The following is a 26692-nucleotide window of genomic DNA, read 5'->3' on the forward strand; positions in this document are numbered from 1 at the left end:
CGTAGAGCGAGTTGCAGTAGTCTAGTCTAGAGGTAACCATTGCTTGGATCACTGCAGTTAAGTCATGGGTTGTTAGGTAGGGGACAAGCTGCCGGGCCTGTCTTAGATAGAAAAATGAAGACCAGGCAACAGCTGTGACCTGTGCCTCCATAGTGAGGGAGGCATCCAGGATCACCCCCTGGCTCCTAACCCTTGAAACTGGTGCAAGTAGCGCTCCATCAAGAGCAGGGAGCTGGAGTCCCATGCCCATGACCCCCAGACCCACATGCAGGACCTCCGTCTTTGAGGGATTTAATTTCAACCGACTCTGCTTCAACCACCCAGTCACAGCTTTGAAGGCACGCTCCAAGACATCTGGGGCAGAGTCGGGCCGGCTGTCCATCATCAGATATAGTTGGGTGTCATCAGCATATTGATGATACCCAAGTCCGAAACTCCACACCAGCTGGGAGAGGGGGCACATATAAACATTAAACAGTAATGGGAAGAGTATTGCCCCCTGAGGGACACCGCACACCAATGGGTGGCGGGATGACAATTTCTCCCCAAGTGCCACCCTCTGTCCCCGACCATGGAGAAAAGAGACAAGCCACTGTAAGGCAGTCCCTCATATCCCCACATCGGCGAGGCGGTGAGTCAATAGATTGTAATCAACCATCTCGAATACTGCTGACAAATCCAGTAGTATCAGTAGCGCCAATTCGCCATGATCCAGCTGCCTGCAGAGATCGTCCATGAGGGCGACCAGCAATGTCTCCACCCCATGTCCTGGGTGGAAGCTGGACTGGAAGGGATCTAGGGATGAGGAATCATTCAGGAAACCCTGTAGCCGCTCCACCACCACCCGCTCAATCACCTTACCCAGAAATGGAAGGTTTGAAACTGGGCAGTAACTGACCAGGTCAGTGGGGTCCAAAGATAGCTTCTTCAAGAGAGGTCTAACCACAGCTTCCTTCAAGGCTTTGGGGGAAATCCTGTAGCTCAAGGACATGTTGACAATGGCCTTCAGGGCAGTCCGTAGCCCATCTACGCTGGACTTCACCAGCCATGATGGGCATGGGTCCAAAGAGCACGTGGTAAGTCTCACTGCTTGCAGGGTCCTTTCAATCTCATCCCCGGAGAGTGGGTTGAAATGATCTAATATCATCCCAGTAGACAGCCAAGGGGCCTCTAGTTCACGTACTGTGTCAATTGTGGCCGGCAAGTCATGGCGGAGAGACAAGATTTTGTCAGCGAATAAGCTCCCAAAAGCCTTACAGCTAATATCCGAATTCAAAATTTGATGATCTCCCCCTGATAGGGAGACCAGTGACCAAACCACATTAAATAATTTTGCTGGGCGTGAGCTAGCTGTTGCAATGGAAGCTGCGTAAAAATCTTTCTTTGCAGCCTTCACCGCCATCTCATAGGCTTTCATAAATGTCCTATAAGAAGATCTTGCTTCTTCGTTGTGACATTGCCGCCACCCTCACTTAAGCTGTCTCAGCTCCTGCTTCATCCATCATAGCTCGTCTGTATACCAGGGAGCCAATCTGGTGCGGGGGCGAAGAGGGCAACGGGGCGATTTTGTCAATGGCTTCAGAAAGATGGACTTGCCAGTCTTCCACCAGCTCATCCAATGGACCACCAGGGAGTATCAGATTCCACAGAGCATTCTGGAAACCAATTGGATCCATGGAGAGCCAGTTTGGTGTAGTGGTTAAGAGCATGGGACTCTAATCTAGAGAGCCGGGTTTGATTCCCCACTCCTCCACGAAAGCCAGCTGGGTGACCTTGGGCGAGTCACAGTTCTCTGGAGCTCTCTCAGCCCCACCCACCTCACAGGGTGATTGTTGTGGGGTAATAATAACACTTTGTAAACCGCTCTGAGTAGGCATTAAGTTGTTCTGAAGGGCGGTATATAAATCAAATGTTGTTGTTGTTGTTGTTGTTGTTGTTATTATTATTATAAGTCTCCACAGGTTAGCATAAATAAGCTCACCGCCCTTGCAGGGGGACCCCCAGCATATCCAGCCGAGCTTTCAGAACCAAGTGGTCTGACCATGGCACCAGTTAAACTGCTTCCAGAACCACATTTATCCCCTCCCCAAAGATCAGATCCAGTGTGTGGCCTGCTTGATGCGTGGGGGGTCAAAACAATCTGAGAGAGTCCCAGTGCGGCCATGGAGGATACCAGGTACGCAGCCCGAGTAGAGGCAGCATCATTGGCATTGACGTTGAAGTCTCCCAGCACTATCAGTCTCGGATACTCCAAGGCCCACCCTGCTACCACCTCCAACAGGTGTGATAGGGTATCTGCTGGTGCGCTAGGCGATCGGTACACCACACAGATAGCCAAACTCTCCTCGGCACCCCATACTAGGCCCACACAATCCATACCAGAGATCTCTGGGGTGGGGAGTGTTCTGTAGGAGAAAGACTCTTGGACAAGGCTCATCACCCCTCCCCCCCGGCCACCCATTTGGGACTGATGGAGGACCGACCCGGGGGGGGATCAGTTCTTCCAAGGCAACTGTTTTGCCCTCCCTTACCCAGGTCTCAGTCACACACACCAGGTCCATATCATTCGCTGCAAAATAATCATGCAGCATTCTGGTTTTATTATTTATGGACCTGGTATTGCACAACAGCAGTGTCGAATGGGGGCTAAATTTCCTAACTCCACACCCAGCATTTCTCAGGATGGGACACTGGTTGGAAGGACACTGAGCTCTACCATATCATGTCCTTCTCATCTTGGCCTGAGTCCCACTGCCATATCTCCCTCACCCCCAGAGGATCAGGATCCCTGACTCCCTACCAACCTATCCTTTATCCACCACCCTTTGGCTCTTCTTGCTATATCTACTTTAATGCCAGGGCTTTTTTCAGCTGGAACACGGTGGAACGGAGTTCTGGAACCTCTTGAAAATGGTCACATGGCTGGTGGCCCCACCCCCTGATCTGCAGACAGAGGGGAGTTTAGATTGCCCTCCGCGCCGCTGCGGAGGGCAATCTAAACTCCCCTCTGTCTGGAGATCAGGGGGCGGGGCCACCAACCATGTGACCATTTTCTCCAAGGGCAACCCACTGAGTTCCACCACCTCTTTTCCCAGAAAAAAAGGCCCTGTTTAATGCTAATTCCCCCAACTAATTAAGGAAACCTATTTGGGTAACAGGTTAGGCTGACAGTATATTTCTGGTCCAAAGTCACCCAGCAACTTTCCATGGTAGAGCAGGAAACCAAACTTTGGTCGCTGAGATCCTAGTCCATCACTCTTTGCCAGTACACCACACTGGCTCTCTTAATAATGTTAACTATCGTGCCACATTCTATCTTCACTAGAGTGGTTAGTGCCAGTATAAATGTAACATTGCATCATAATTACTGTTAATTTGCTGGGAAACTCACAGAGATGAAATGAGCCTGCTGTGGTTCATATTGTTACAAATAAGCAAAAAACACCATGTTCAGATTTAAATGCTAGCCCCCCCCCCTGTGATTTTTTAAGAGTTTCCTCAGTTGTTTAGAAAAAATCTGTTGTAATTAACATTCCTTTTGGACAATTCCTGAGGATTAAAAGAAATTCCACCTCTTTATAAGATTTTGCACATAATAGTTCTATTCTTTCTAAGCAATTGTTTAATAGAGGTTATCCCCACAGGGTTGTACACCTGGCACACTGTCATGCCAAACAGGTTGAATGTGCAAGACTCTTGCAGGACAAACCCAGGAGTTACACGCTATACATTTTGGGTGCTTTTCAGTTCACCAATTTAGCACATTCTTTTACATCTCTTATTTGTAAGCATTGACATCTCTTGTTTGAGATACCAGGCTGTAAACACAAACCACTGATTGGCTTTCATAAAACAAGAAGCATTAGAGACTTTTTAGTTAAGGCCAATATTAACTGTACCTCCCAAACCACGACATGGTAAATGTCATCATTGCTCTGTTTCTTGCCTGGCAGTAGAGATTACTGAATTTAAACACCCTGGGGGACTTTGTATGTTTAAATTACAACAACGGAGCAACGAAAATTCCAGCAATGTGATTTATGTTATAATATGTGCTTGTCAATTGCTTTATGTAGGGATTAGCACAAGACCTATCGAGGTAAGGATCATGGAACATATGTCATGGATAAGACACAAAGTTCAAGAAGTGCCTTTAGTAAATCATTTCCTTGAACAATGACACCAACCAGATGATTTCCGGTTTTTGGTTGTATATCGGTTTAAAGCTCATTTATACAACCAAATGGATGTAACTAGAATTCTTTTGTAACATGAGGTATGTTTCATGCACAAATTACAAACTGTGGCACCTTCTGGTTTGAATCAAACATTAGATTTATGATAATTTCTGTGAATCTCTTTATATTGCTCCACGGTAAGCATTTTTCACTAGTGTAGTCTCTTTAATTTTGAGTAGGATATGAATGTGCTTGTAATTCGTCTTGGCTCTGGAAGAGAGTTAATATATATATGAGAATGTTGTTTGAATTTGTTCTTACATGTTGAGCCACTATGAGCTGTTTACTTGCATGTGATGTCCCTTTAATTCTTTGTAACCTGTGAATCACATCTGCATTTTGCATTGATTGTTCCAGCCTTCCCTTTTAAGTTCTTGTGCAGGAAAAGTTCACAAGAACTTCATGTCAACCCTTTGAAATTACAGGCTGCGGCTGACTTTAAATGATTGGCTACATCAGATATGGAACTTTTGGTATGTATGTTTATTTGTGATAACCTTTTGCAGTTGTGTTCGCTGGGATTTGAGTACATTGTATGTTGTGGCTTTTTATTGTACATTTCAGCACTTTCAGCTTCTAGGAAGTAATCTAACTACATTGACTCATGTAAATGATTTGAGTAGTCATGGAAATATTTTCTTTTTGGTTATTTGGATATTATAATTGTCGTCTACAACATTGAGAGTAATAATTGTATATTTTGATTTAGACCTTGTTTGCTTCTGTGTACTTTAATTTTATGAAGAATTTTTAGATATTGTTAAATAACATTATGATTACGTTCTGTTAGGTTATTATATTGGAACATTAAAATAAAAAGCAAAAAAAAAGAGAGAAAGAAATGGTGTCATACAGGAATGACCTCAGATACAGGATGAACCCAATTGCAATACGAACTGCCTTCTAGCAGTGGCAATTGTAATGCTGGGGAGTCTGTTTCATGTTTTATGTTAATCCCAGGATACTATAATCTGAAGCAGTTCTAGTTCAGGTTTTACTCGTGTCTGTGTAAACTGGCTGTAGGACTGCTACAGAATGCCTGAGCTAGGCCTTGCGTTCTTTGTTTCTGCTGAATACAGTTACTCTGTGTTGACTAAAAGAGACCCTTTGCACATTCCTAAATGACTGCTGAATTTTACAGCAATGAGACTGATAACTGTGGGAAGAGCCAGCACCATTCCCTGGTAGGAAAAAGGGAGTGTGGACATACATGCAACAGACAGGAAAAAACTGTCTTAAAAAAGCATTGGGCTTAGAGGTACAGCTAGGGCTTTTTTTCAGTGGGAATGCGGTGGAACAGAGTTCCAGCACCTCTTGAAAATGATCACTGGACCAGTGGCCCCGCCCCCTGATCTCCAGACAGAGGGGAGTTTAGATTGCTCTCCGTGCCACTGTAGCAGCATGGAGGGCAATCTAAACTCCCTTCTGTCTGGAGATCAGGGGGCGGGGCCACCAGCCATGTGACCATTTTTGCTGAGGGCTATTTAAACTTTTAAAAAATCCTCCCTTGTTCCAGCTGACCCAAAGTGATGTCAGTGTGCGGTCCTGAGTTCCACCACTGAGTTCCACCACCTCTTTTCCCAGAAAAAAATCCCTGGGTACAGGTTTATCATCTCTGGTAAAACAGAAGCAGCTGAGGAGCCCCAATCATTACATTGATGATTCCAGGCAGCTATGTCACTGTGTTAGCTGTATTAACTTCTGTCTCTAGGGACTGTGCTTCGGAACCAAGGCCAGCCAGGGAGGAGAATGGATTTCTTGAGGAAGGCAGGCACATTCCCAAAGGCCTTGGCTAAAAGTCTCACAGCCTTGGATTCCAGGCCTCTGTTAAATTATACCTCCAGGTGTCTCCCCTCAGAGTTGACACAGTCAAGGGAGTGGAGGGGCATATTCAGACTAGCAGGCAGCCAACCCCTTTAGGGAGAAAAGCCTCTCAGCCTCCCCAACAAAAGATCTGTTATGCTATACCTTCAAGTGTCTCCCTGCAGATCTGACACAGCCAAGGAGGGGAGGGTCCTTTATCCAGGCAGGCATGCAGGCAAAGCCTTTGGGAAAAAGCCTGGGAACTGAGGACTCTGTCAGGTCACATTTCCAGGCTTCTCCCCTTGGAACAAAGGGGGCAGGTGCCTTTAATCAGGCTGGCATGCAGCTGCAGCCTTGAAGGAAGAGCCATTGTGAGGAGGCTCTGACAGGCCACATCTCTCGACTTAGCCCTTGGATCTCAAAGGTGTCAGGGAAGCAATCAGGCTGGCATGAAGCCACAGCCTTGAAGAAGAGCCATTGTAAGGCAGCTTTGACAGGTTACACCTCAGGACTTAGCCCTTCATAATCAAGGTTGCCAGGAAGTGTGCACATGTCTTTAATCAGGCTGGCATTTTCCAGCTTCTTGAAGAAACCTCTCGTGACCAATGAAGTGAAAGACAGAAACTTTTCTTCTTTAAATGTAGTTGTATTGTTCAGTAGAATGTCTATTGAGGGTTAAAAACTTTAAAAAGAATTAATTCTCCTCAGCCTCAAGGATGAGGTGAGTGAAAAGCAGGTAACAGCAATGGAGATCCTCTCTCTGCAGCAACAAAAAGAGAACTGAGGGTGCCCCTCTTCCTGGTCATGTGATTTTTTTACCGAGAAAGTGCCGAAGGGAGGAATAGCCCTCCTAGTCTTCTAAATAGCTCTGGAAATAATCTCTGTGGCTTGTCTACGTGTGCACAGTCCCAATGTGGGACTGCATAGTAGCCACAAAGATGAACTTACATAATGAATTACTGGAGTGAGTGGCTCTTTAGTGGCCTTCCAGTATTCGGCATTGTTTGATACTTTTGAGTAAGTGTGTTTGTGTGTGTGTTTTTTTTACTCATTATGATTTGCTAATTCCCCATTCCAAGTATGTCTTTATCCTCATAAACTTTATTTCTGGCTTCGCTCTATATCAATAATCTCATTGTTCCTTTTGAGGTTGTAGTGGTGCCTCGCAGCTTAGATAGAGATCCCTTATTACTGCTATATGTATCATAGCCTAGATCTGATCGTGTCTTTAAGCCAGATAGAGAATTTAAGCCAGCAACTCCTTAGGCCTGGTATGAGAGGTGGAAGAAGGAAGATAGCACCTTGCACTTAGGTTGTTTCAGTGGGTATTTGACTTCAAATTGGAAAATGCACCATACCCACAATGATGCATTTTGGGGGTGGGGGGGAGAGGTCTTTTGATCACACATAGTAGCACAGGGGCTCCTTCACTATACACATTACAAATGCAATTGCTTGATATCAACTGAATTGCTTCTTAGAGGTGTGATTGCCTGCTCTTGGTTTTGTTACCAGATGTTTAATGATCTGCCCCCAACTTGCTCCTGATCCATTCTGAGTAATCCCATTGTGCAGACTCATTCTCAAAACATTCCTGACATTTTAAATAGTATCAATGAAGAGCACTGTCAATAATAATTTTCACGTTTCCCCTTGTATTATACTTACTCACCCTGTAAACTCTTTCATGGCCAGCTATCTGTTCAATTAAACAGCTTATATCTTCTTCACCTTGAACATATCCTTTAGCAATATCATACCGAAAAGTGAGCTGTTTGTTTATTTGTTTATCAAGTAAGGAAATCACTTTGGGTATCACAATCTGAAAGTCATAATAAAGTAAAATCATGTCAACAAACAAGGTACGTATATAACATGAGATTAAGTAAATGACCATACATGGCTGTGAGTTCTTGGATATTCTGTTAATATCACAATTTGAAAAGATATTAAACAGGTATTTTAATCTTTGCATTTGACTCTAACCATCCCACTTCTCTGAGCACATGTACTGCTTCTTCCTAAGAATTTGTTCAGGCGTCTGAGAACTCCTTGCCTGTTAGAGCCCTACCCCTTCACTTAGAAAATGGTGTTTTACTAATCTGTAACTGAATTTCACTGAGTGAACTGTGCATGTCCAAGTCAGCTGCAGGGATTTCTAGAAGAAGTCCATATGCACATAAGGCACTCTCCTGTGTCTGCTAATGATTTTGACTGCCTCTCATACCACACACTCCCTCCCATGTATCTTCTGAGCTGCTGTGAGTAGGATATGATAAGTTGTTTTAACAGAATCTGTGGCAGGGGAGATGGGAAAGATGTATGATTGCACAGGAGATTACTCACTGAACGTCAGTTACAAGAAAATGCAACTTTATTTTCTTCTTCAGGGCTTCTGTGCAATCCCACAGCTAAATTAGCATGTTAACTTACCAAAGGAAACGTGTTTCTCAAGAAAACAGGCTATGTAGTATTACCTTGCTTACATATCTGCTTCTTATTTGGAATTAATGCTCAAAGAATAAAATTTAAAATAATGTGGATGCATCTTTACAAATCTTTTCTGCAGATCTCCCCTCAGAAAGGGAAGACAAAGAAGCAAGGACACTGAGAGTACATGCACCAGTAGATAATAATTCATATCATTTCATAACATGTAATCAGAAAAGCAATCCAATATGGAATAAACTGAACACTTGCCCTGTAGCCCTTTTGTATCTTTTCTTGACAAATAAAAAAAATGACAAATTCATTGAACTGGGTTCTTGGATTTGCCTGTGACATCTTGGAACTGACATCATCCTGCCCAGGGATGTGGTTGACAAAAGAGTGAAAGGATTCCTGAAAGATAATGGAGAGATGGCAGAGGAACTGAATTCTTGGCATTGTGTTTCATTATGTAAAAAGTGGGCACGTATCTACACCAGAGCTGCAAGGGAAAAGACTGAGTAAAAGCAATGACAAATGAAGTCCTATGACTACTAGGCCGATCTGTTACCAAAATAAGAGGACTTCTGTGCAGTCATCGGGAGACGACTTCCGGATATGTCTGAGTGAAGCAGCTAACCTCAGAGCTCTGCTCTAGAGGAAACTGAACTGCCCCACCCGGGGGGTTTGACACCCTAAATCAACACCTGGAGAGTGCCGGACAGCTGGGGAGTAATCCTGTGTGGTTGCTCTTGTCAGTAGCAGCTGACAGGGCAGACCCAGGATCAATTCCTAGTGCCACAGTGAAGGCAGACGACCCGAGGGTTGATTAGCTGAGATGGCCGGATTGAATTAATCGACTTTTCTTCTTTCTTTTGCTTGCAGCTGGAAACGAGATTTATAGCTCCATCTGAACTGTGAGTTTAATTGCCACCATGGATTGTTCCAGCTGAAGTAATCAACCTGAACTCAGAATATAAGGGGAAAGAATGGCTTACATTTAAAGAGCTTATAGAAATAGAAAATAATGAGTTGAAACTCAGGTCAAATGAGGAATTGCCATTCAAATACAGCTGGCTACAACACCGACAGATCAAAGACTTATTTGAGTCAGATCAAAGGAGGACAGGTTTTAGAATTAAAAATTCAGAGTTAGAAGAACTTTTGCTGGGGGATAATAACAAAGCAATTTCTAAAATGTATAAATTGTTATTAAAATGGTATACAGAAGATGAGACAGTGAAAGTTCAAATGGTAAAGTGGGTGATAAATTGTAATAATGAAATTATGATGGAAGCTTGGGAGCAATTGTGGAAAAATACATTAAAAATTTCAACTTGTACCAGTATTAAAGAAAATTGCTATAAGATGATATATAGTTGGTATTTAACACCGAAGAAGTTAGCCATTGCGAACAAACAGCTATCTAACAAGTGTTGGAAATGTAGGGAGCATGAAGGTTCTCTATTTCATATGTGGTGGACTTGTGGCAAGGCTAGAGACTTTTGGTCTAAAATATGTGCTGAAATGTCTTCAATACTCCAATGTAATGTTGTTAAGAATCCAGAAATTTTATTATTATCCTTGCGTTTAGAGGACATTAATAGAAAAGACAGAGTATTATTGTATTATATGATAACAGTGGCATGAACGTTATATGCACAATATTGGAAGAGAGAAGAAATACCAGAAATTGAAGAATGGACACAAAAATTGTTGTACATGGCGGAAATGGACAAATTAACAAGAAAACTGAGGGATCAAGATCCAAAGGGATACTTTGAGGATTGGGGGAAACTGAGAAAATATTTAGAGAAAAATGGGATGTTAAAGGACAATTATGGTCTTTTGAAAGTTATTAAATAAGATAAGATATAGTTTAGATCTTTACCAGTAATAAAAAAGCGACAACTAGGATTTAGAAATAAGATTAGAAAACGGGGGGGGGGGGTTGGAGTACTGTTGGAAGTCAACACAGAAAAGGGGGAGGGGAGGGGGTGGGAAGCATATAACTATGGGAAACGAAGGGAAATGTAACTGTTATAATATTAATTGTATGTTAACCCATCCAATAAAATTTTATTAATGTACTGTGAGTTTAATTGCCAAGAAATGCCAAATGATAAGAGCCTTCGAAGTAATACTCGAAAAAGAGTGAAGAAAGGGAGAGGGATAGATTGGCAGCTGTTCCCCCCCTTGCAGCGGCTTTTTACTGGAGGGAGTTATGTGCTGGTTTTTTTAAATCTTTCTTGGCTCTGCTTTGGGAAGGATTTATTTTCAACTGGAAACAGAAGACTTAATTAAAAGTTTATAAACTGGGATATTTCTTGTATCTCCTGTATACCTTGCTTTGCGATTTGAGATTGGAATACTTAAACTCTGGCAGAGAAGTGAGGAATCAGACGCTCATGTTTCATTTTTTCCTCCTGGGATGTGCTAGTCACCCTGAAATATTTCCGTGTGCATTTTTATTGGATCTTATTTCTCCCACCTTTGACTCTTTATGCTGGATCTGAAGTTATTTCCTTTGGATTAGACTCATATACTTTGTTATGGTTTGATTTTTTTTTCCTGGCTGGATTTATTTTTTGAGGAAAATAGAAGACTAAATGGAATTTTAAAATTTATGACTCTTTCTTTGTATTTCTGCCAAGTTGATGTGTAACGCTGGATTGGAACTTTATTACATACATATTTTGGAAGGCCTTTCCTGGATTAGAAAAAATTGAAGTAATGCAATACTGAGGGCTTAAAGATTAGAGCAAGGGGGACTTCCGGTATGGAGTAGTGCAGGCATGGCAGTTGAGTTATGGGCTCTGTGCCGTGATCTTCCTGACTCCTTGGAACCCAAGAATTTGGGACCCCAAGACCCCCCCCCCCACAGAGAGGGGAGGCAGGCTAGAGCAAGGTGGAAGAGCTCAAGGGGACTGGCAACCCCCTGTGAAGCCCTCACACCAGCTCGTGGCAAGGACCAAGGGAGAAGCCAATATGGCTACTAAGCTACAAAATCCAAAATTCTGACAAGCAAAAATAAAGCAGATTTCTGGCAAGAGAGAAACAAAAATAACTGAAAGACCAAACAAAGCGATCCTTCTAGACGTCTCACCAAGTAAGAAGATTGTTTATGACTTTATGAGGGCTAACCAGCTTGACAAGGAGGGGATTTATTAACCTCCGGTGAGGTGGCTGATTTTAAGAACCGGGAGGTGAGAGCCAGGCACAGAAGAGTGATTGCAAAGAAGAGTCTCCTGGCAGTGAGCTGGAAAGCAATAAATTTCTGGAGCTACGAACAGTAAGAGAGGAGCTTCTTACCACTTCGATGAAATCTTTGATAGAATATCTGTAAGTAGCTGATCAAAATGGCCCTTTTGGAAGAAATATTTCCAAAGCTGCAAGAAATTGCTAAGCTGATGAGTGAGCTATTAAGAAAAGCAGATGAGACATTTGGATTGGAAACAGCCAAAGACATCGTGAAAGATACTAAATTAGAAGAAAACTTCGAAGGAACAGACTTATTTGAAAGAAAACTAAGTGGAATGATGAAAAGCCTTGTCAACAAAATGGGAGAACATACCAGTCCTTCTTTGTGAAAGCACAAGAGACAAAGTAGAAAGGGGAGGCGCACCAAAGGACAGCTGTGAAGAAGAGACCCAGTGTACTGCTTCTGAATGAATAAAAAAGCATGCATCATATTTCAAAAAAGAAAGACAAACAGAGACACCACAGCATATTTACCGACTCCTTGCAGAAATGGCTAGAAGTGGGGGGGGGAGTTGTTTTTGGCTGAGTACTGGAAAGAAGGACTTGTATCACTTTAGAGGAAGAAAGAAGAAAAAACAAGAATGAAACTCAGATTATGATCCAACAGTATAGGCTTAATACAATGTCCTATATTTATTTTCTAACTTGTTATACTGTTGATGTGCTCTAGAGGGATTAGAGAGAGGGTGATAGATGGGTCCTTAGAGCCTTCTGTATTCATTATTATCTTGAGAGAGAGAGAAAGGAGAAGAAAACATAATGAAACTCAAATTATGATCCAGGGGCTTGTTGAAATAAGATGGTATATGAAATATATTTTGACTTTTTTTTCTTTTTAAAGTTCTAGGTTTTGAATAGGATTAAAACTGTATAGATATAAAAAGTCAAAGAATAGCGAAATAAAACTGGTCTTACATGCCTCTACACTTAATGAAGCTTAACACAGACTTAATGCAAGTTTAGATGTTACAGAACACGTTAGATACTGTATATTTCCTGTTAAAGGGCTAGAGAAAATGTGTCAATTGGGTCTTTGGAGTCTTCTGCTATTATTCCTATCTCTTAGTTACTTTCTCTTTTAGATCTCCTGTTTTCTTTTTAATCAAAAGATGAGATAACTTATAAGTAAAACAGGAGAAACACCAGAGAGATAGAGGGAGCTTTACAGATTTCTTAATCTTTAGAGCATAAACTAGTGTCTAAGCCAAATCCCTTTATATGCTTATTTTGTTTTCCCAGCCTCACTACAATGAAAATGCAAGTGCATAATTCTAGATGGCTTGGATTAGACAGATGAAAGATTGAGAGAAGACTGGTACAAAAATGTCTTTTTATAATGATATATAGCAATGGTCACTTATCTTTTTGCTCTTTTCCTGTGTCCTTTTCCTCTGTTCTGTTCCTGGAATGACTAAGGGATTAACACCCTCGGCTTAAAATCTAAGGGATTGAAAATGTGATTTAAGATGATGTATACATAATATATAAAAAAAAATGTAAGAAATGAGATAAGAAATGGAATAAGTGGATAAAAGAGCAAAGAAATAAAATAATGCTTGGAGAGATCTGAAGGGAAGGTTGAAGATATAAAGTGGGGGAGAAAAGAAAAGGGGCGATATTCGGTTACTCAGTCACTTTTTTATGGATTGATGGTTACATAGAAATTGTTTTGAAATGTTGATTACACAATGAAGGTCTTGCACACGAATCTGTTACTGAAATATTTTTTGTAATCTCCTTTCCTATTATAAAAGCCAATAAAAATAATTTACAAAAAAAAAGATTAGAGTGTGGGAACAGACTGTTATCTGGAGAAGACTGAGAAGAGACATTAAACATGGAAGAGACTTTTAAACAGTGAGCCTATATTGCCATCTAGTGGATAAATGGTAACATTGCATGTACTTATACACATTCATAAAGACTCTGCATATAGATTGGTATACCGGGGGAGATATATGTATGAGATAAAAGAAATGCTGATTTTGATTTTGAATGTATGTACTGAACAATGTGTAATGTGAGGCAATAACTGAAAGGGTGGTTAAATAAGAGATAAGAATTTAAAGGAAAGAAAGACAGATAGTTTTACAATAAGAACTGTTTGGATTATAAGGCCTGGTGTTTTCCTCTTTTCTCTCCTTTTTTTGGCTTTTTTGAAAGGAACAATGAGTAAAGGAAGGCAAGGCAGGAATACAAGTCTTTCCTCTTCAGCTCCTGCCTCCCCAAGTCAAGCTAAATCTCCCACCCTTGTGATGCAACAAACAGAGACAGAGGCCCAAAAAGACCTACGAGATATGTTACAGACTGGGAAGGATAAAATTAATACTACATTAAACCAGGTGGCAGAACAAATGAAAAACCTAAACATGGAAATGGCAACACTTAAAGGAAAAATGAATGACTTCCAGAACCAAATGATAGAATATAAGTGTATATCTCAAGATATGATGGGGCAAGTTCAAAAAATAGATAAAAAATGTGAAGAAACATGGCAGAAAACAGAAAAAGTAGTCTATAAGCAAGACATAGCATGGAACTCCTTAATGGGACTGGAAATGGAAAGAGCCTTACTTATGATAAGATGCCAGAATGTAATTGAGTATAAGGATGAGGATTTGAGGAAAGAATTTACAGAGGGTTTGGCGGAATTTTTAGAGGAGGAACCAACGGAGATGGCCAAAGAAATTGATCTAATATATAGAGTCAATTCATTGTATGCAAAGAAGAACAAGCTACCAAGAGAAGTTCATATCAAATTTACAAGACGTATAACTAGAGAACGCATCTGGAATATGCTAAAGGATAAAACACTCAAAGTTCACGAGAAAGAGATAAGAGTTTTAAAGGAAACTTAGTGGAAGGTAAGAGAGAGGCATAAAGAATATACGCCCTTAATAACCCAATTAAAGGAAGAGTCAATTCCCTTTCGATGGTTAATACCTGAAGGACTGTTTTTTCAATATGGACAAAGATTCAAGATTGATTCTATACACAAGATGGAAAATTTTATGGAAAGAGAGGGAAACAGACAGATACGGAGAAAAAGAGAACTACAAAACAAGGAGATGCACAAAAAGAGGAAGAAACCTTGCTACAGGACCATTCAACAACATCTGAGGAAGAAGAAGGGCCCTCAAAGATTGAAACTACAAGTCAGAAATTGAAAGTGAGGAAAGAGATAGGAAGAAATAAAGATGATACTATCAAAGAAAAAATATAATGGAGAAGAAGCCAATAAAAATCTTTTCAACCAACATTAATGGGCTAAATTCACCAAAGAAGAGAAAATTTTTTAAACAATTAAAAACGTTGAATGCAGACATCACCTGGTTATAAGAAACTCGTATTAGAAAGAAAGACCAACACTATTTACAATACCAAAAACTTGGAGATATTTTTTTTGCTGCAGATACAACCAAGAAAAGAGAAATAGTAGTATACGTTAAAAAAGAATTGAAACCAACCCTGATATATTCAGCGGAAGACGGTAGAATATTATTGGTCGAAATTTTTATCGGAGAGAAGAAGACTTTACTGGCAATGATATATGCACCAAATGACCATCAGGAAAAGTTTTATGAAAACCTGAATGAAATTTTGGCAAGGTTTGACTACATGGAGACATGTCTAATCGGAGACTTAAATGCTGTATTTGATCAGGACTTAGACAGAAAGACAACAAAGAAATCTAAGAACTCTAAAGGGCTCCTTCCAAGATCTTTTCTTAGACTGGCAGAAGAATACAAATTGATTGATGTGTGGAGAGTCAAGAATCCAACAGGCAAAGAAAAGTGTTTCACTTACTGTAACTGTTGTTCATCTAGGTCTTCTGTGCAGGCACACATGGGACTGCGCACATGCAGGCCTGCCGATTCTGAAGGTTTTAATAGCTAAAAACCACTAGGGGGTGCCCTCGCCTCTTTGCATGCATGCACAGCCATCTTCCCACCAGAACAGCCCTGATAAGGCGGGGCGCCCCGTCATACCCTCAGTCCTCTTTCGCTGCCGTACTGCAAAGTAAGTCCCAAGAGTATTAGCGGGGAAGGAGGGAGGGCATGTGTGCCTGCACGGAAGACCTAGATGAACAACAGTTTTTCATCGACGGTCTTCCTGTGCAGTCCCACATGGGAGATTAAAAAGCTTAAATACCTGGGTGGAGGCAGAAGAACCAGTCACGAGAATAACAACTGCAAAACTGCGGTGCGGACTGCCGTTTCCTTTCTGTCTAGGACATCCAATGCGTAGTGCTTGACAAACGTGTCAGCTGAGGCCCACATTGCTGCTCTGCAGATGTCTCGGAGTGGAACTCCTTTCAGAAGAGCCGCTGACGATGCCAAGGACCTGGTAGAATGAGCGTGAACTCCTAGAGGGCAAGGTAGGTTAGCAGTCTCATAACACAACGTAACTGTCTGGACCACCCAGCAAGCCAGGGTTTGAGAGGTCACCCTCCTATCCCTCTTTTGGCCTGAAAAACATACAAACAGGTGAGGGTCCACTCTAAACGATTTGACTCGATCTAAGTAAAAAAGAAGCGCCCTACGAACATCCAAGGAGTGCAGTGCTTTTTCCGCCTCTGACTCCTGTGCATGGAAGAACACCGGCAAGGATATCTCCTGAGAGAGATGGAAACTAGAGACTACCTTGGGTAGAAACTCAATCTTAGTTCGTAAAACCACTTTTTCCACATGGATCTTCAAAAAGGGGGCTCGCAGGACAAAGCAGCTAACTATCCCATCCTCCTAGCCAAGGTAATGGCCATTAGAAAGGCTACTTTCATAGACAGAAGGCGCAACGGGCACGTGGCCAAAGGTTCAAAGGGCTTAAACATCAGTTTAGACAGTACCAAAGGCAATGACCATTGGAGAATAATAGGTCTAACTGGAGGGAAAAGGTTATTTAACCCCTTCAAAAATAACTTGGATATGTGATGAGAAAAAACAGTGTTTCATACCTTTAAGTGTTGTTCATCTAGGTCTTCCGTGCAGTAACACATGGGACTGTGCACACGCAGGCCTGCCGATCTCGGAGATTTTTACAGCTCTGAGCCACTAGGGGGCGCCCTTGCTGCTCATTGCGCATGCGCAGCCGCTTTTCCCGCCGAAAACGGCTCCTAAGAGGCGGGGCGCCCCCGACGTACCCTCGGATCCTCTTTCGCCGCCGACTGCAAGGTAAGTACCAAGAGAATTAGTGGGGAAGGAGGGAGGGTATGTGTTACTGCACAGAAGACCTAGATGAACAACAGTTACAGGTATGAAACACTGTTTTTCATCAGCGGTCTTCCTGTGCAGTCCCACATGGGAGATTCCAAAGCTTAAATACCTGGGTGGTAGGCAGAGGCACATCAGGACAGGAAGATTGATTGCAGCACAGCTGTTCCAACTGCCGTCTCCTTCCTATCCAGGACGTCCAAAGCGTAATGCCTCACAAACATATCCGCAGACGCCCACGTCACCGCTTTACAGATGTCCTGCATCGGGACCCCTCTGAGGAGGGCAGCCGAAGACGCTTGAGACCTAGTGGAGTGAGCATGTATCTCCAACGGACAAGGTAAGTTAGCACATTTGTAACTCAATGAAATAGCTTGCACCACCCAACGGGCCAAAGTCTGAGGATTAGCTCTCATACCCTTCTTGGGGCCCGCAAAGCAAACAAAAAGATGAGAGTCCCTCCGGAAAGGCTTTACCCTATCCAAAGAGCCCTCCGCACATCCAAGGTATGAAGGGATCGCTCCGCCTCGGAGGAAAAGTCCTTAAAAAATACAGGCAAAACAATTTCCTGCGCCAAATGAAATTTCGATACCACTTTAGGCAAAAACTCAATCTTAGTCCTAAGGACTACCTTATCTGGATGAATACTTAAGTAAGGGGGGGTCACAACATAGAGCCGCCAGCTCACCCACCCTCCTGGCAGAGGTGATAGCAACCAAAAAGACCACTTTAAAGGAAAGTAGACCCAAAGGGCACGTAGCCAAAGGCTCAAATGGTTTGGAAAGGAGCCTTGTCAACACCAGGGGTAGAGACCACTGCGGAACTAACACACGAACCGGAGGAAACAAATGATTGAGCCCTTTCAAAAATAATTTAGACATGTAATGGGAAAAAACAGTCTTCTTATCAATAGGAGGGTGAAAGGCTGAGATAGCAGCTAAGTACACCTTAACAGAAGAGTTAGCCAAGCCAGACTGCTTAAGACCCCACAAAAATTCCAGAATCTCAGAGAGGGAGGAAAAAACAGGATCAACCTCTCTGTCTCTGCACCAGTCAGAACATTTATTCCATTTCAGGGAATACGACTGTCTAGTTGAAAGACGACGGGCATTTTGGAGGACATGCATCACATCCGTGGAAAATCCTCGTTCTGAAGAATCAGCCACGCCGTCAGTTTGAGTGAATGTACTCTGTGATGTAAGACCCCTCGAAACGACAGAAGATTTGGCCGATCCGGGAACTGATACATCCCCTTGTGAAGTCTCAGAATGGCATGGAACCACGGTTGTCTCGGCCAATATGGGGTAACTAAAATGGCTGACGTCTTGTCCACCTGTATCTTGGAAACTACCCTGGTTAACAAGGGAAACGGGGGAAATATGTAGAACCCTGATGGACCTATTCAGCTTCCAGAGATCCAGGATGGGGCGAAGACCGCCATCCTTTTTCTCGACCACAAAAAGGTTAGAGTAGAAACCTAGGGGATGAGAAGAAGGAGACACTTCTTCAATAGCCCCTTTAGATAATAAAGCAGACAGCTCAGAAACCACTCCAGGTTGTGGGGACTGAGATGAAAAATTAGGGCACGAGAGACTGGGCCACTGAACAAACTCAATTTTATAACCATTTTTAACTATATCCAAAACCCAAGCATCCGATGTAATCGTACACCATTCAGCAAAAAAGACAGCTAGCCTGTCCCCAAAGTGAGGATCAGGGCCCTGTAATTGTCAAAACTGTTTCTGAGTCTGCCCAGAGTCTTTGGGCTGATGTTGATTATTGTTATGCCTGTTCTTGACACCTTGCCTCCTCCTCTGGAAAGAGGGCTGTGGGATCTGATACGGATGCTGCTGTTGGGAGCCGTAAGCATAATACGGATGATAACGTTGCTGCCGATACCTAGAATAGGGCTTGTATTGCAGGCGACCAGACTGTTGTTGGTGAGACACTCCGTAGGAACGGGCCGTCAGCCTATCCTTACGTTTTTTGGATAAATATTCGTCCGTCTTTTCAGAAAACAAATGTTGCCCCTCAAACGGGAGATCTTCCACCTTGGATCGTGTTTCAGGAGGTAGAGCTGTTGTTCTAAGCCTCGCGAACCTTCTCAAGACTAGAGCAGAAAGGAGAGCTCTGGCAGAGGTATCCGCTGTGTTCCTACTGACAGTAATCTGGTGTCGTGACAACCGAACAGCTTCCTCCTGTATCACTCTGAGGAAAATTCTTTGGTCCTCAGGTAGTCGAGGGACAAAGGTGGCCACCTTCGTCCATAGAAGTAGCTGATAAGCGGACATCATGGCTGCAAAGTTAGCGATTTTAATGCCAAAGGCCGAAGAAGCGTAGACCTTCCTGGCTAGAGAATAAATTTTTCTACTGTCCTTGTCGGAAGGCACCGACAGAGACCCCTGTTTAGGCTTCGCCTGCATATCCTCAGTAACAAGGGAAGAAGGCGGTGGGTGAAGGGACAGGAACTGACAATGCTCATCCTTCACTCGATACAAGTTCTCAACCTTCTTGTTAGTTGCAGGGGTAGAAGTTGGTTTCAAGTTGAGACCATCCAGGAGCTCAACGAAGCCTTCAATCATGGGGAAGGCAATGGTTGGCGTGGACCCGGAGTACATGTGTTTTAGGATCTTATCCTTGGAGCGTGGTTCCGAGGAGACCACATCTATCTCAAGGGCCTTAGCCATCCTCTGAAGTAACTCACTGTAGGCACGAAAGTCCTCCGTGGGAGATGCTTCCTCTGAAGGGCCGATCGTTTGGTCAGGAGAATCGGAGGGTGGAGAATCGTAGGACCGAGCAGCAGCGAGGTGCTCATCATATTCCGCATCAGAAGGAAACGGGGATCGAGTGAAACCCTCCATGGACACCTCTCGGAACGAAGGAGAGCGGGAGCGTCGACTCCGATGATGATCGGAACCATAAGAGGTTTCCCTGTATCGACGTCTGTACGAATACGGGCTATACCTGTCCGAACGGTGAGACGGACAGCCCCTAGAAGAACGTGAAGACCAGAAGTCACGGGAAGGTGAACGGTGAACCCCAGAGGGGGTTAATGGTCTATCCAGCATAATGACGTCGGACTCACGGGATCTATGGGACGCAGGGGTTCTCCTCGGAGAAGAAGCATCCCCGGATCCGACGATTCGATTTGGAGAAGTGTCGGATCAGTGTGTAACCTCAGATTGTGGGGTAAGTACACTTTCCAGCACCTGTCTGTCGGACTTGGACGTGTGCTTTCTCTTCTTCTTCTTCTTCTTGTCTGAGGAAGAGGGGGCGATCGGATCCGAAGGAATACGTTCTGACACCGATCCGCTTCGAGGAGTCATCGGTTCCGAAGGAGCAGTAAGACACTCCTTCCTAAGGGAGCCTTCAGTGCTGGAACCAGCCGGTTCCGCAGCAGGTCTCGACTCCAACGTCGGATCCGACAGGGCGGGAACCGTCGGAGTTGAAGGGCTCCGAACCACACGCGTCGGGCTTGGAGGCCTGGAAACGGTGGAAGCCGGGGATTGGCAGGAGCATGGAGACTTCCCCGATGACTTCAAAGTTGGAGTGTTTGACGATTTCTGTGCTGCTGGCGACTTGCCCTTCGAAACAGTGTCGGTCACCGCCATAGCTCGACGCCACAAATAAGCCTGGAGCCTCCCCAAGCGTTCTGCCCTGGCCTTCGAAGTGAAGGTGTGGCAGTACTTACAAGCCTGTGGATTGTGGGTTTCTCCCAGGCAGTACAGGCATTCAGCATGACCATCCAACTTGGTCATTTTTCGGTCACAAGTTGAACACCTCTTGAATAAGGCCTTGTCCAACATATCGAAAGCAGAAAATACTCTCAACAGAGCCAGAAGAACCTCTTCAGTCGGCAGCAAAAGAGGAACTGAGGGTACGCCGGGGGCGCCCCACCTCTTAGGAGCCGTTTTCAGCGGGAAAAGCGGCTGCGCATGCGCAATGAGCGGCGAGGGTGCCCCCTAGTGGCTCAGAGCTGTAAAAATCTCCGAGATCGGCAGGCCTGCGCGTGCGCAGTCCCATGTGGGACTGCACAGGAAGACCACTGATGAACACTGTCTTATGGTCCACAGGGGGATGAAGTGCGGAGACAGCTGCCAGATACACCTTTATGGAAGAGTTAGACAGCTCCTTCTGTTTTAAGCCCCAGAGAAATTCTAAAACCTCTGATAGAGAGGATGCAAAGGGGTCCGTATCTCTTTCCCCACACCAAAGACTAAATTTTCCCCATTTATTCTCATAAGACTGCCGAGTAGACAGTCGTCTCGCATTCTGTAGAACGTGGGTCACTTCAGAGGAAAATCTCTGCCCCAATTGATCAGCCAGGCAGTCAGTTTGAGTTTTTCTATCCTGTGGTGGAACACCCCCCTCCAGGACAACAGGTCCGGTTCCACCGGGAAGCTGTGTTTCTGAGTTTGTAACCTGAGTAGGGCATGGAACCACAGTTGGCGTGGCCAAAAGGGGGTTACCAGAATAATCGAGGGTCTGTCCACCTGAATCTTGCTGATCACCCTGTTTATGAGAGGAAACGGGGAAACGTGTAGAAGAGGTGGCCGGACCACTTATGTTGAAATGCGTCCCCAAGAGACCCGCGGCCTACGCTGCCCCTGGAGCAGAATTTGAGAGTCTTGTGATTGTCCTCTGAGGTGAAAAGGTCTACGCCGGGAAAACCCCACTCGGAGAAAACACAAATTAGGTAATTGTCTTGAATGGACCACTCGTGGCTGTCTCCCGGCAGCCTGCTCAAGTGATCCGCCAGGGAATTGTCTATGCCAGGAATATGAACCGATTGGATCTGTGGTCCAATCTCAGAGTCTCACTGCTTCGTTGCACAGTGTCGCCGAAGCCGTGCCTCCCTGTTGGTTTATATAAAACATTGTAGTTGTATTGTCTATGAGAATCTGGACGGTTCTGTTCTTTGCGAGATCTGAAAAGGAAATCAATGCATAGAACACAGCCCTCAGTTCTAGGAGATTAATACTGTCAGAGTCATCCCATATACCATGTGCATACGAGCCTTCGCAATGGGCACCCCAGCCAAGATTAGAAGCATCCATCATGACAGACACTTGTGGTCGCCTACATCCAAATTAAACCCCTTCGAAAAGATTTGTCTCTGCTAGCCACCAATCCAGGGAGCAGAGGATACTTCTAGGGATGGCAGAAGTATCCTCTGCCTTGAGGAGCCCTATCAGGGAAATAAACAGAGGTAAACCAAAGTTGTAGGGAATGTATATGTAACCTAGCCAATGGCACCACTGCAATGGTAGATGCCAACAGCCTAATAAGGTTTGGAAGGAACGAGCTGACTGAAAACGGCATCTCTGGAGTTGTCTGATAAGGGTCTTAATCTTAACTGCCCTCTCCTGGAGAAGGAATCCTGTATTCTGGGTACCATCCAGAGTGGTTCCAATGAATTGAATAACCTGGGAAGGGGTAAGCTTGGACTTCTTCTGATTCACAAACCAGCCCAGCCATAAGCAGGTGGCTAAAGTAAATGACATTTGCCTAGATTCGTCGTGAGCCGAATGCCCAACCAGTAACCAATCATCCAGGTAGGGAAAGATACATCACCACTGGATTCTCAAATAGGCCACGACCACCGCTATAACCTTGGTAAAGACCCGCGGGGCCGTGGACAACCCAAAGGGAAGGACCCTATACTGAAACATATGGGTACCATAGGAAAAGCGAAGGAACTTTTTATGTTCCGAGAAAATAAAAATATGAAAGTAGGCGTCTTTTAGATCCATCACCGCAAACCATGCGGTTAATAGTGACAGGACCGCCAGTGACCATCTTGAACTTACAAACTCTAATAAAGGCATTCAAACTACGGAGATTCAGGATCGGCCAAGAGCCCCCATCTTTCTTCTCTACCAGAAATAATTTGGAGTAGAAACCCATTAAATCGGTCTGGTCAGTGACTTCCTCAATAGTACCTTTCTCTAAAAGGGCAGAGAGCTCAGTGAGAACTTCTGACTGAGGTGCTTCAGAAGAAAACACCGGAAGTCATAGGTAAGGCAACTGTAAAAATTAAACTTTATAACCAACACTATTTTTTTAACCCAAACATCAGTCATAACAGAACACCATTCAGAAAAAACCCACTCAGCCTGACACCAAAATACAGGTCAGGGCCCTGTAATTGTCAGAATTGTTTAAGCGACTGGGACTGGTCCTTGGCATGCTGCTGAGTCATGCCTTGCTTGGACTTCTGGCCTGGTCTTCTCCTAGAAAAGGAGGACTGTGGGCTCTGGTAATGTCGCTGGTTTCTATAAGCGTACCCCTGGTAAGGTTGGAAACGCTGTTGCTATTGTCGTCCTCTCAAAAAGGACCTGTAGTGGGAGCGTGCTGCGCCTTGTTGCTGGTGATGTGGAAGCATACTGTAGGAACGAGCAGTGAGGCAATCTGTCTGCTTCTTCGACAGATATTCATCTGTCTTGTCGGAGAACAACCTAGAGCCTTCAAAAGGGAAATTTTCCACCCTATTCCTTGTGTCCATAGGGAGAGCTGTGGTCCTCATCCACGTGTACCAACAAAGGACAACGGCTGACAAGGATCGCTCCGACGTATCAGCCATATTGCGGCTGGCATTGATTTGATTGCGGGAAAGGCAAACTGCTTCTTCCTGAATAACCCTAAGGAACACTTTCTGGTCCTCTGGTAATCTAGGGATAAACATGGCCACCTTATTCCACATGAGAAGCTGATAGGCGGCCATCATTGCTGAATAATTAGCGATCTTCACTCCAAAGGCTGCAGAGGCATAGGACTTGTGTCCTATCACATCTAGGCACCTACTCTCCTTATCAGACAGGACTGACAGAGAACTTTGCTTAGGTCTCACTTGCATCTCCTCAGTCACTAAGGATGAAGGTGGGGGGAGAACCAAAAGGAAGGGACAGAGATCATCCTTCACCCTATAAAGGTTCTCGACCATCCTATTTGTGGCCGGTGTAGAAGCCGGTTTTAAATTCAGGTCTTTTAGTAACTTCACAAATCCCTCAATAACCGGGAAAGAGACTGTCGGAGTCGACCTGGAATAGATATGTTTGAGAACCTTATCCATGAACTTCGGTTCTGTCAAGGTCACTTCAATCTCCAAGGCTTTCGCCATCCTTTGGAGCAGCTCACTATATGCTCTGAAATCATCAGTGGGAGACGCATCCTCCATAGGTCCAATCTCACCAACAGGGGAGTCAGACAGAGGGGAGTCGCTGGACCAATGACAGTCGGCACTAGCTTCCACAATGGTATCCGACAAATGCAGGGTCTGCTTGGAACTGGCATAGGAGTGAGCTTGAGTAGATGGAGATCTGGATTCCCTTCTGTAGGGGAGTTCCGAGTAACAAGAGTAGTCCCCATAGTGATGACGAGGTTCATTGTGCAGATAGCATTCTCTTGAGTAGCTCCTATAAGAACAGGGACTCACTCCATGCCTAGAACGCCCACTGCGTTCTCAGGATGACCGAGATGACCACAACCCACGAGACATTGATCTAGGACACTCTGTTGGTTTAGGAGGTTTTCCCACCAGAATGACATCCTCCTCATGGCTGCTTCCAGAGCGTGGGATACCAAGGGGCAATGAGTGAACTCATGAGTCCCTCTGTCTTTTATTAGGAGGTTCAGAACCAGTATCCCCCACTGGAGGGGGGGGGTCAGAGCCAAAAGCACACTTTCCAAGATAGCTTTATCCTGCTTCAATGAGTGGTGTTTCCTTTTCTTCTTCTTCTTGTCAGGATCAGAACGGATTGATCCCGGAAGCAGAGTCGGAACCGAAGGGGCTGGAACCAAAGTAGCGTCCCCCTGTTTCCGACATCGTGGATGATGAATTCGAACAAGCAGAAAAAAACTATGAACCTCATATTGGCGGCAAAAGAGGAACCAAGGGTATGACAGCAGTGCCCCACCTTATCGGGGCCGTTCTGGCAGGAAGATGGCTGTGTATGCATGCAAAGAGGCAAGGGCACTCCCTAGTGGTTTTTAGCTATTAAAACCTCTGGAATCGACAGGCCTGCACGTGCACAGTCCCATGTGGGACTGCACAGGAAGACCGTCGATGAACTATATGTTTTATTCAGACTGCCATAAATCCTGGTCCAGAATTAATATGTGTTGGATCTCCACAGGCCTATTACAAGAAGTCAAAGATGTGGATATACTTCCAAGGACTTATGCTGATCATAATCCCCTATTATTGGAAATAGCAGAAACAACAAGAAAATTTAGATGGAAACTGAACGTACAACTTTTAAAAAATAAAAAGTTCCTGAATGATGTTAAGGAGGAAATGAAAAACTATTTTCAGCAAAATATAAATTTTGAAGTACATATGAACATCGTCTGGGATGCAAGCAAGGCATATTTTAGAGGATTGGCCATAAGATATGCAGCAAGACGGAAAAGAGAGATGCAACAATGATACATGGAAATAATGAGAGATTTGGGGGGGAAAGAACAAGACTTTAAAAAAGACCCTTCAAATGTAATGTTGGCCTCCCACCTTTGGGGTGGGGGGGGGTTTCTCCCCACCATTGCACTTGGTTAATTTATTTCATTATTGTTTTGTATGTTGATTTTAGTATTGTTGTTTTCTTGTTTTTATTGATTTTAACTTGTTCACTGCCCAGAGCCCCTGAGGATGGGCGGTATATAAATTGAAATATATATATATATATAAAATGTAAACCTAAGAAACAATGTTAAAACTTTACAAAATCAAATTAACTTATTATTGATGGAAGAGATTGCGCGAAATATTAGATTTGCCAAACAAAACTATTTTGAGCATGCAAATAAATCTGGGAGATGGTTAGTCTATAAGCTTAGAAAAGAAAAAGAAAGGAGACATATTCATTGCTTGTATGATGAGACAAAGAGAGAAAAGATGTGGAAAGATGAAATACAAAAGGTAGTAGAGAACTTTTATAAACAGTTATATAAAAAAGAGGAGATCCCACTAGAAAAACAAAGATATTTGAAGAATCAAGAACTACCTAAAATAACAGAAGATGAAAGAAAAAGTTTGAATGATCCCTTTATAGTGATGGAAATAGTTGAAGCAATACAGAAACAAAACAATGGGAAAACTCCTGGACCAGATGGACTTCCAGCAGAATATTACAAAGCATTAGAAGAGGTCATCATTGTACCATATAAAAATATGATTACTACAGCAATAGAAGAAACATCCCTACCGGAATCATGGACAGAGGCAACGATCTCTCTGATACATAAAGAAGGAACAGATCCGAAAGAAATTAAAAATTATAGACCCATATCCCTGCTTAATTGTGATTATAAAATATTTGCTACAATATTAGCTACAAGGCTAAGAAATTATTACATGATATGATACATCAAGAGCAGACAGGTCTTCTCCCTAAAAGACAATTGAGAAATAACATCAGAGTTGCTCTAAACCTACTAGAATATTATGAGGCGCATTCTGAAAAGCAGATGGCGATGATATTCTGAGATGCTGAAAAAGCCTTTGATAATGTTAATTGGCAATTCTTCATTGAACAGATGAAAGAAATGGACTTCGGAATGAAATTTATAAAAGCAATCTAAGCTATATATAAGAAACAGAAAGCAAAAATAATTTTGAATGATGACGTGACAGAATCAATTTCAATAGAAAAAGGGACAAGACAAGGCTGTCCACTCTCACCACTAATATTTATTTTGATGCAAGAAATACTGGCAAGAGCGATAAGAAAAGATCCTATAATAAATGGAACATCA

General features: G+C 43.5%; 1 protein-coding gene across 1 annotated transcript in view; it reads right to left on the reverse strand.

Annotated features, from left to right (window-relative positions):
* LOC129323476 (sodium/hydrogen exchanger 10-like) overlaps positions 1-26692 on the reverse strand; it is a 430138-nt gene that overhangs the window by 111291 nt on the left and 292155 nt on the right. The window contains exon 16 of the mRNA XM_054970016.1: positions 7714-7863. Coding sequence (XP_054825991.1) covers positions 7714-7863 — 150 coding nt within the window. The remainder of the gene's footprint in view (positions 1-7713; positions 7864-26692) is intronic.

This window comes from Eublepharis macularius, chromosome 2 (assembly GCF_028583425.1).
Source record: "Eublepharis macularius isolate TG4126 chromosome 2, MPM_Emac_v1.0, whole genome shotgun sequence".
NCBI lineage: Eukaryota > Metazoa > Chordata > Lepidosauria > Squamata > Eublepharidae > Eublepharis > Eublepharis macularius.